This window comes from Prinia subflava, chromosome 28 (assembly GCF_021018805.1).
Source record: "Prinia subflava isolate CZ2003 ecotype Zambia chromosome 28, Cam_Psub_1.2, whole genome shotgun sequence".
In the NCBI taxonomy this organism is placed as follows: domain Eukaryota; kingdom Metazoa; phylum Chordata; class Aves; order Passeriformes; family Cisticolidae; genus Prinia; species Prinia subflava.
Genome location: NC_086274.1, coordinates 3,002,619 through 3,013,392, shown reverse-complemented (window position 1 = coordinate 3,013,392; position 10,774 = coordinate 3,002,619). Strand labels below are relative to the sequence as shown.

General features: G+C 42.8%; 1 protein-coding gene across 2 annotated transcripts; it reads left to right on the top strand.

Annotated features, from left to right (window-relative positions):
* The first annotated feature begins 64 nt into the window (after positions 1 to 64).
* On the top strand, positions 65 to 10,774 carry SLC35A5 (solute carrier family 35 member A5). 2 transcript variants are annotated; one of them, XM_063419981.1, is made up of 7 exons: positions 65 to 172; positions 1,446 to 1,598; positions 2,333 to 2,431; positions 3,617 to 3,753; positions 6,887 to 6,954; positions 8,175 to 8,970; positions 10,401 to 10,774. In XM_063419981.1, the coding sequence occupies exons 2-7, from the start codon at positions 1,469 to 1,471 to the stop codon at positions 10,467 to 10,469; spliced, it is 1,299 nt and encodes a 432-aa protein (XP_063276051.1). In that variant the 5' UTR covers positions 65 to 172; positions 1,446 to 1,468; the 3' UTR covers positions 10,470 to 10,774. The 2 variants fall into 2 exon arrangements, with proteins under 2 accessions (XP_063276051.1, XP_063276050.1); XM_063419980.1 differs by lacking the exon at positions 65 to 172 and adding an exon at positions 358 to 497.

Here is a 10,774-nt window from a genome sequence, read left to right as displayed (position 1 = left end):
TCACGCGGCCGCCTGGGGGCGAGCGCGAGCGGGGGGGCGGAGCTCGCGGGTTCCTCGAAGTCACGGGGGCGGGGCCGGGCCGGCGGGGCCGACGCGGGGGAGGAGGGCGCGCGCGCGTGTCCGCGCGGGGCGGGGCAAGGCGGGGGGCGCGCGCGCGGCCCCGCCCCGCCAGGTGAGGCCGGGGAGGGGGGGGTGAGTCGGGGTCGGAGGCGGGGGGGGAGCGCTGAAGGGGCTTCGTGTGGGGCCCGGGGGAGCCCGGCCCTGGGCGGCGGGGATGAGCGAGGGGAACCGCGCTGCCGCAGCCTCCCGGGACCCGGTGCGCCGGGGTGCGCCTGCCCGCGGCGTCCGAGCACCGGGCGCTGCTGCCTGGGAGCCCCGCTCGCCCCGCGCGGCCGCCGCCCCGCCGCTCGCGGCTGCAGCCTGAAGCAGCGACGTGGCAGGAGGCGGTCGGCGAAGCCCGGCGGGTGTTCCTCCTCCGCTGCGGAGCGGGAGGCGAGGTGCGTGTCCCCCCGGTCCCGTTCGCCGCGCCCCGGCCGCCCTGCCGGCGTGGGACGGTCTGTCACCATGGGACGGAGCCCAACCCGCAGCTGGCCCACAGGGGCTCTCCCTCCCCGCTGCTCCCCCGGCCGGCTGGTGGGGCCCCGGGGCCCGTTAACAGGTCGGGCGAGTAACGGCGGAGGCGGAGGACGCGGCCGCAGTGCCCGGCTCCCGCTGCCCTGTGCCTTCCCCGCCGCTGCGAACGGGCCGGCGCCGGGTCAGCTCTGAGGGGTTGAGTCTCGCTCCGCTGCTGTAGCGCTCCTTACTGGCATTAGGAGCAAGAGCATTTAAAAATATTAAAGAAAAATAAGCGTGTGAAATATTTAATCGTTTTAGCTAATCCGTATGCCGCAATTGCAGACTTCGTAGGAACCAGCCTCCTTGTGCCACATTCAGGGTCCCTGTGTGTACATCGTTTATCCCCCTGTGGCTCCTTGTATCATACCCTTCCCTCAGGGGTGACCTTATCGCGCTCTGCCCGAAAGGAGGGTGTAGCCAGGTGGGGGTCAGCCCCTTCCCCCAGGCCACCAGCAACAGGACAAGAGGACACCATCTTAAGCTGTGCCACGGGAGTTTTAGGTTGGACATCAGGAAGAATTTCTTCAGAGAAAGGATGATTGTATATTGGAATCTGAGGTGATGGAGTCAGCATCCTTGGAGGTGTTTTAAGGAAAGACTGGACGTGGCACTTGGTGCCATGGTCTAATTGACATAGCAGTGTTCAGTCATAGGTTGAACTCAATTTTTTTTTTTAATAAGAAAACAGTAGTTGTAGGACAACATCGTGGCTTGTTCTATGATGTAAACATCTTTGTATAACACAAAATAGTAAAATACACTTATTTTGCCTTGTGTAACCAGTTTGTGGAAGTCCTGTTCATAGTGTTTTTTTATCCTGCCATCCAAAGGGCACAGACGGTGAGGCAGCAGAATGAAGTTGGAGTGGTGTAGTCGATTTGCCCTTTGCTCCAAGACAACCAGCCAGACCTTTCTGCTTGGAGGAGTTTTCATTGCATTGGGCTCAAGTCGAATCCTGCTGATGAAGTACTCTGCCAATGAAGGTAGTGTTGGGCAATACCCATGATCTACCTTGAACAAGAAAACGTTGATATTTGGGCTAAAACATACCCAAAAAACCTACTTCTCTACCTGCATAAGCATAAACATCCTATTACATTTATAGGGACATGTGTTTCTGCACTGGAAAATTTCCATCTAGCCAGTGGTCTACCATAAAGATATAATGTGAATTGCAAGGTGCATGATCTACCTTTAAAAGATGAGGCCGGTGATTTATTTTATAGCTAACTCTTCAAAGACAAGATTGCTGTGTGAGCACTATTGGCAGTACATGATTTGAAATGTTCTTCTTGCAACAGGCTTAGGAGAGAAGTGGTATCCTAGTGGGTGTGCTAAAACTGGCCGGTATTGCTGGTCCTAAGAGAAGGTTATGTCATCCTGGAAGTAATTTTTTTGTGAGGGTTAAAAAAATACCACATTGGTCTTTGGGGAAAACCTTCCCATTTTTATTTGTTTTTTAAACAGCCATGTTCTTAAGTTCTTCCAAAAAAGTTCTGCGTTAAACTGGGTCCAAATGAGGAAAGATTTCAACTCAGAAAAGAGGCTGTTCAGGAGGCTGTGTATCATAAACTTTAAAGCATTTATAACAGAAGTTCTGACAAAGCTTTTTGTGACTAAAAATGTGGTTGGAATGGGTAAAATAGATTCTTACTCTAATTAGGAATGCAGAAGACAGAAAGTGATTGTGTACTCTCTGATTTTCTGGATCCCACAGATAACAAGTATGATTACCTTCCTACAACAGTGAACATGTGTTCTGAAGTAGTAAAACTGGTCCTATGTGTAGTGTTGGCACTTTGGAATAGGAAAAAAGGTAAGTACCTACATTTTAAATAACTAAAGTGTGTTGACCTTTTAAAGATTTGCTGTCCTACAAACACTTTTTTTAAACAATGAATGACACTCTCCACTTGCCACAGGTTTTGCATTGCAAATGATTTTTGTTTTTTCTTTCTTTTTTGTCCTGATGTAAAAACTACGAGAGATTAACTTCATAGCATTTCAAAATGGTACAGAACAAATATTTAAATTGGAACAAGGTGTCAGGAGGTTCACGTTCAATTGAACTGTTGGTTTTGTCTACTTCTCCAGGAAACAGTCATGGCTCTGGCAAGCTAATAAAATTTCACCTTCACCATTTAGTATAGACTTACCTAAGACAGTAAATATATTCAATCAGTATTTGCCATCATTGCCTACCGCTGATTGCATGTTTTCTGGTTTTCTTTCTTTTTTTTTTTTTCCTTTTATTTTTTATCCAGATGTCTGAGTTTTGCTGAACTCAATGTGTTGGTGCTTCAGGACAGGATTAGATATCATTGGGTAGTTTTACATCTGTGCCAATAAAGTACTTTTGGCACCAGCTCTGGAGTAGTTTAAAGTTTATCACAGCCTTCCTCCTAAAGTTTGTGTCCTGAATACCTAAGTAAATGTCAATCTTTGTGCTTTGTCCTTTCTTTCTTCTTCTCTTCCTACATGTTTTCTTTATACCCAGATCATGTGCTGTGCTCTACAAATACTGAGTTCTGGTTTATTTTGTACTTCTGACTTTACTGGCTGACTTTTGGGTGCTCTGTGAAGGAATCCACTGTCTGTGTGATTGTTCCTGTTGTAGATTTCATCAATAATCAACAGGAAGTCACACCCAGTAAGGATGTCACTACTGTGTAGGGACTCTGGGGTGCTTTTTGGCCCTCAAAGATTGGTTGACAATGGAATTTTTGTTCCCAGTGGACAAATGCTGTAGCAAATGGATGTAACAGGTTCTGTGACGTTTCCTCTGCTGAGGCAAGGAGGTAAACGCACACAGAGTTGCTGCTCCAGCTGCGTGTTCTGCCCTGGAGCACAGGTTCCTGTGTTGCCAGAGAGCTGTGGAACCCAAGTGTTTTCAGTCTAATGGTGCTCCTCAAAAGAGAGCAATGGTACCTATTCTGTTACAAGGCAATGGGGTTTCAATAATAGGAATGATGTATTTCTTACCAATTTCTTTTCCTTTCAGAAAAGGGTTGTACGGATCAGCTCTCTGAATGTTTTTCCTGGAAGATTGTATGTAATTCCATGAAATGGTCAATTCCTGCCTTTCTTTACTTTTTGGATAACTTGATTGTCTTCTATGTACTGTCCTACCTCCAGCCAGTAAGTATAATAATACTGAATAACACAACTTCTAATGTCTTAGTGGGTAATACTGCTCTTAGGCTATCTACCGTGGTAACACCGGCAAGGCAAGACTGTAGCTGAGGCTGTCTGCTATTTTAACACTGGCAGGTGAAAGAATAAATGATCTTCCCTTCCCATTCTCTTGATGGCTGGTTGGTGTTGCACAACTTTCAGCAGAGAATAGTCTTTATATTTTCTCCATCAAAAGTGATTTAGAAATAAGGTGAAGTGCTTAAGAAGTGGGAGGGGTTTTGGTACTTTTCCTCCTTTGCCTTCTTCAACTCTGTATTTCTCTTTCAAGCCATTTATTTCTCTTGCTATTATTTGAGCTGCACTTTTCTGTGGGGCTTTTACCACTGCATGTATGTGACATAAAGTGAGTAAGCATAATCTCACAAAGGGAATAAGTGTAACAAAAACTGAGGAGGGGACGAACAAAACCAACTTAATTTGTTAACTATGTTTTGGTACAAAATTTAGTTGGTATTTTCTTTTAGCTGCCCTCATCCTTTTGGATGAACCTGCATATGGTCAGGAAATTGTACAGCTTTTGTGCTTGCTTTTATTTTTGTATCATGATACTTTTTGGTTCAGAGTCTATGTTTGCAGTAACATGGAAACAGATGATTTGTGTTGCTATAAAATACTGTGACTGCCCATACTGAACATTAAAAATAAACAGTTTTGTACCTTCTGTATCAGAATTTCTCTTTAAAATATTGTTCTCTTAGGTGTATATTTCTGCCAGTGAGAAACCAGTCCAGAGTCTAGAACAGGACTCAGCTGGAAAAAACCTAATAAAATCAAGAGTCCAATATTTTAAAATAATACACACAGCTGCTTGTTTTTGTGATTTGTTGTATGGGGTTTTTTGTTTGTTTGTTTTGGGGATTTTTTTGGTGATGGGGTGATTTTTGATTGGTTGGGGTTGGGTTTGTTGTTGTTGTTGTTGTTTTTGGTTGTTTGTTTTTTGTGGGTTGTTTTGGCTTTAGTTTTAGGAAGGAAATCCAGCTATAATATTTGTAGAAGCAAAGCCTGGTGCACAGGAGGTTACATAAATGCTATTTTTCTCTTAAGCAATTTCATTTGGTTCAGTTAAGGTAATCCTTTGTAATGCACACAGCTTTTGTTTTACATACACACACACACAGACATACCTTGTCTCTCTCCCCTCAGAACATGTGCTTTAAGGTTCCCCCTTTTAGAACTTCTAGCATCTTTTAATTAGAGAAATTCTATGATAGTTAGCTGAAACTAACATTACTATAATAAGGAAGTATTAAAAGAGATAACTAAATATCTCTAAGATGGAATATCTTGGTAGTGTACAAGATCATGAATGTGAAGTGTGAAGATGCTTAAAAGGAAGACGGTCATACTTGACTGAACTTGATTGTGTGACTTTAAATCCAAAGTAGTTTTGGAACTAAGTAGTGTTGGAAATAAGTAGTGCCTGGGTGAGCAGCTGCTGGAATTAAACAGTTGCTTTGGTGAGATTTTTTTGCTTGAAACTTCAGCTATAACTGTGGATACTTTTTAGTGGCTAAATTTCCTAGAGACTTACATTATGAGATTTTGCATGTGATGTGCAGATTAGTGGCATGGGGGACTTTGATATTGCTATTCCTTTTCATCTAGAACAGAGGTTTCAGAGAACAAAGTGACTCAAAATAATTTTTTTTGGATGGGGGGCATTGACTGTAAAGCAAAACCAGAGTGTGCATGGAACACTTCTACATTTTGCATAAAGTCTCTTTTTTCCTGAGTGATTTCTTCCAGATTTCCTTGTTCATTCAATATTTTTCTCCTTCCACAGTGTTCACCTAACATGAATATTTACTGAGATTTAATTTTGCAAAGTGGAAAATTAAGTTGTGTTTTCTTAGGCAGGTGTCTCATTGTCAGTAGAATGAACTTTCAGCTTAATTGAGAGCCTGTGTTGTGCTGTTTTATTAGAATTATTGTTCAGCAGACAGTATCTTGGGATAAAGTGGAAGATAATGAGAAAAGAGTCTGTGGTTTTCCTCTGGTCAGTGAAAAAGACATTCTATAGCAGAGTTGGGAATGTGGAAATGATGAGAAAACTCAAGAAAAAAATCTTGTATTTTGTACTCCTGAATCCATATATGCTTTTGTGTAAAATTGTCTAAAAAGGGTGAGTTCACTCTGAGGCTGAATTGGACCAAAAACTTCAGATGCCTGGATCTTTTGTCCATGTACTGACTATGCAGGGCAGGCCAGAATAACAGACAGTTTGCAAAACACCTCCACCCTCAAAAAGAGGGGTTTTTTTTCATGCTTATGCTGGTGGATTCTGATCTTTACTGGTGACTGGAGTGCCTAAAGGAGCCTCTTCTTGGTCTGGTGTCTCAGTATACCCTATACTCTGTCTAATACAGAGACTAAACAGACAAGCCTTGCCACAAGGAGATTGCAGCTTGGGATTGTGACCATGGATTAGAGCACTGAAGTTGTTATATAGTTATTCCCAAATTAAACAGCTTTAGAGTTGTCTTCAGTTGTACTTTGAAATAGATGATTTTTTTTTATTACAGTTGCAGTCTTGAAAAGTCAGGCATCTCTTTATCTTTGATAAATGCTACAGCAAAAGCACTTGACATACAAGAAGTTTGTTTTCTTCAAGTACCTTGTCCAAGTCTGGAATTTCATGAACACTGTAAATGGCACTGGAGCCAGGAGCAGCCTCACCTTGCTTTACTCTTTGCTTATTCTCACTTTGAGGCAACTTCCTCCTTTGTGCCAACACAGCTGTTTTTGCAGCTGACTGGTCAGCCCAGCTGGGGAACTGATCTGACTGAAAATGAAACTGTTCTCTGTTATGTAAGTTTTCTGTTGCATTGGTTTCCTCACATCTTCATTTCAGTATAGCTTTCCCCACTGCAGTGGAGCTTGGGCTCTGAGATTTTGAAGTGGGACTTGAATATCATTTTACAAATGTTTTACTGTACCATTTGGGTGAGGAAGAAAATTCACTAGCAGTGGTTTTCACTGTGACACCTTGCAGGAAGGTGAACAATTGAAGTCTGTAGGTTTTTGGTGTTCACAGTGTGTCTGGAGTATAACTTTGTTCCTCTCCTTCTCTTTCAAGGCAATGGCTGTACTCTTCTCAAATTTTGTCATTATAACAACAGCTCTTCTCTTCAGGATAGTGCTAAAGTAAGTAGTGTTTGCTAAGGTAAATGAAATGTAAATCTTCTGAGCTTTGATGAAGTTAAACTACATTTTTCCTCTTTGTCTGATGGGAGCAGTAATTCTCTTTCTTTGAGGCTATACCAGCTTGAAGAGGTGGTTTTGTTTTTTACATATGAAGGTGTAGGAAATAATACGTTATTAGGAGTCCCTCCATGAGTCTTCACATTTGGCTAACTCTAGTAGAAAACAGTTGAAATAGTGATTATATAGTAATTGAATGGTAAGAAGAAAGCTGTCATTTATACATTAAATATCTTATTTTATGATTGCCAGTACTTCTTACCAGTCTGTTGCAGCTCTTAACTGAGTGTAAACATGGTCTGGTAAGAGGAAATGAGATATGTAAGAGTGAAAGACAGAGGTGTGTTTGGTTCATTATTCATATGACAAAAGCCAGACAATGTGTTCCACTTCGCTGAATTTGTGCTCTTTATGGTATGATTTAGATTCAAAAAAGACTGTCAGGGAAATGGGTGTGAACTTTACACTCTAAAAGTTGCTTGTGTTGAGGATGGCACAAATAAGTCTTTGCTATAGGTGTTAATGTGCCAAAACAGTCCCTGATAGTCTGACTCGAAATGCTTTTACTCATTTTAGTTTTGTGTCTCTTGTGATGTCACAGTTCACTTAATCTCCCAAATCTTTGATTTTCACCAAGATAAACAGGATTTGTTTGAGCGGAAAAATCATATAAATAATTCTAATAGTCTTATGAGTTACATTTGTAGATTTATAAGAGTTACCATCATAAAGTACTATAAAAGACCTTCAAATCATCGGGGAAAAGAGCACTATAGTGAGTGTTTTCCAAAGAAAGATGGTAATTAATTGGATGTCTGTGATTTTTTTACTTTATTCATCAGACCTTTGTTGCCATGGAGATGAGAGTTGCTTTTAAGTGGTTAGGCAATCAGTATCTAGAAATAACAGCATCTTGAAAGGCCTTCCTTTTCCCTATTTCTTCAGAATACTTCGTTTTGTACTTCTTTGCCAGTCTCGGCCCCCTTTGCCATAGAAAATCACTTTGCATTTTGGCATTTTATTGTTCCCTGAAAAGACTTTTCTTTATACCTGTCTGTCTCCTTGTCTGTGGCATGTCTTTTATATGTTTTATAGGTCTGGATGTTCTGTCATTTAATTTATGCCACTGTGTTTCTAAATTTCGTGGCTTTTTTGTGTACCAGGCGAAGACTCTCTTGGGTACAGTGGGCGTCTCTGGTGATTTTATTCCTGTCCATTGTTGCCCTGACCCGAGGAACTGGAGGCCATCAGCACAGCTTGGCTGCCCATGGATTTCATCACAGCATGTTTTTTAGGCCATCTAACCACTGCCTTCTCGCCACTGGGCCTGAGGAAGCGTGTGTGGAAAAGGGCAACTGCGCAGCGCCAAGTTTCCTCCACAGCTTCCAGTGGAATGTGACCAGTACCATGGCAGGAGCACTGAAGCCTCTCCGCCTCAGCCTGGGCCATCTGCTTATTCTAGTGCAGTGTTTTGTGTCTGCCCTGGCTAACATCTACAATGAAAAGATGCTGAAAGATGTGGATCAGCTTGGGGAAAGCATCTTCACACAGAACAGTAAGCTCTATGCCTTTGGAGTGCTGTTCAATGGGCTCATGCTGGCGCTGCAGGCTAAGGACCGGAGGCAGATAGGGAACTGTGGCTTCTTTTATGGGCACAACGTCTTCTCCGTGGCTCTTATATTTGTCACAGCTTTCCTGGGGCTGTCTGTAGCTTTCATCTTGAAGTTCCGAGACAACATGTTCCATGTCATGACTGCTCAGATCAACACTGTCATCATCACCACTGTGTCTTTCGTCGTCTTTGACTTCAGGCCTTCTCTGGAGTTCTTTTTGGAAGCTCCTGTAGTGCTTCTCTCCATATTCATTTATAATGCCAGTAAAGCAAGAGGCCTGGAATATGCCGCTCTGCGGGAAAGGGGAAAACTCATCAAAGGAGATGCATGGGAGAGGTCGAGTGGGGTAAGGCTTTTCAATACTTGTCTCCTTTGGTTTCTCTTCTGTTTCACCTCCCTTTACGCTAAGAAATGTTTGGAAGAATCAACTTGTGTGCAACTGGATTCATCCCTCAACACCAAAGTTCTGCAGTATTTCTTAAAATCTTGGGTTTTGCTTTCCTTATGCCACTTTTTGAAATCATGAAGTCTAGGTAAGCATTGCTTTCCTGCTGCGGCTGTATACAGTCCTGTGAGCAACTTCAGCTTTGTACAAACCTTTCCTTGAAAGCTTTATTATAACCAAGAGAGTTTACTTACACAGGGCATTCAGAAATCGGAATTGATGCCTGCAAAGTAATTGTACCTAAGTAGAACTGGTAACTCTGTGTAGCTTAGACCACGTAATGAGGAAGTTAACACATTTAATATTAAGGTTCTTTCTACCATAACAGTCAAAGATAGCTGAAGACAAAGAGGCAATGTTTAAATACAGAGTTTTAACACGGTTTGGTTTTTTTTTTCTTGCTCTGTATTTCCTCCAGGCCTGCTAGTGTTTTTGTTCTGATTTGAACAGTGATGTAGTTACCTAGCAGGTGTCACGGCTTGCTCTCAGAGCTGTCCCTCAGCTGAGCTGAGCAGTCTCCTGATGGGAAGGGTTAATGTTTGTCAGCCCATGGGTAAGGACGGGCCGTGTGGGTGCGCATTAACCAGCAGAGAGCGCTGTCCCCTCTGCGTTCCGGCAGACATTAAACTTGGAGATGTTTTCCAGAAATTCCACACGGTGCCTTTTTAGGTTGCTCTTTAATGAGCAGTAAATAACACAAATTTATATACTTCTGGTATGCCAGGTCTCATGTATTTTAGCACTTAAACTAAGCAGCTGTTGTAGAAACGAATAGCACTATGTGAGCATGCAAAGCCAGCTATATCTTGGGCTGCATCAAAAGCAGTGTGACCAACAGGTCAAGGTAGGTCATTCTGCCCCTCTGCTCTTGTGAAACCCCACCTGCAGTATGTGTCCAGCTCTGGGGACTTAGATCTGCTGGAGTGAGTCCAGGGGAAGATGACTGGAGGGATGGAGCACCTCTCCTGTGAAGACAGGCTGAGAGAGTTGGGAATGTTCATCCTGGAGAAGAGCAGACTCCAGGGAGACCTTCTAGCATCCTTCCACTACCTTCCAACCCCAACCATTTTCTGATTGTATGGAAGAATGGGCTACAAGCTGGTTTAGGCAGTGAGTCACTAAAAAGTGTTAAAGATGCAGGGAATGTTTTTCGTGAATATTTATTTCCTAAACCCTATAACACACTAGTAAGAGATGTAAATTAAAGGGTCTTGATTTTGCTTTAAATGATACCTTTGGAATAAACCTACTCTTTTTTTTTCTTTTTCAGTGGTATTAACAACAAGATGACTTTTGCTCACATTGTTCTCTTTTGCTTCTGATTCCCATAGGATGGAGAAGAATTTGAGAGATTGAACAAACCAAGCAGTGACATTGATACAGATGAAGATTCACTGTAGCATGAGGCTGGCTTGGAGGAGTGCTATTACTCACAGTGAGAGAGAGTTATTTTATTGACATGAGGAAGGGTCGTTTTTCCCCACTGACAGACTATTTGGAACTGTTTTGGGGCTGGATGTCAAATGTGGATGAGGACAATATTCAAGCTGTGTATGTGGAGAGTTGTATTCCTTTGTGCCTGTCTCCCAGTGTCTGGGGAAATGGAAATCTGGAATGCCTTTGTAGCAGCTGGTGAATTTTACATGCAGCTTACGTGGCCTAACTTTGAAAGAGCCTGAATAAAACAAAAGTTTATTAAACAGTA

What these genes read in the sequence shown, in the direction of transcription:
- SLC35A5 (XM_063419981.1), top strand. Translation starts at nt 1,469, where the DNA reads ATGAAGTTGGAGTGGTGTAGTCGATTTGCCCTTTGCTCCAAGACAACC. An exon ending in TACTGTCCTACCTCCAGCCA is followed by an intron (nt 3,754 to 6,886) that starts GTAAGTATAATA and finishes TTCTCTTTCAAG; the next exon opens with GCAATGGCTGTACTCTTCTC. An exon ending in CTCTTCAGGATAGTGCTAAA is followed by an intron (nt 6,955 to 8,174) that starts GTAAGTAGTGTT and finishes TTTGTGTACCAG; the next exon opens with GCGAAGACTCTCTTGGGTAC.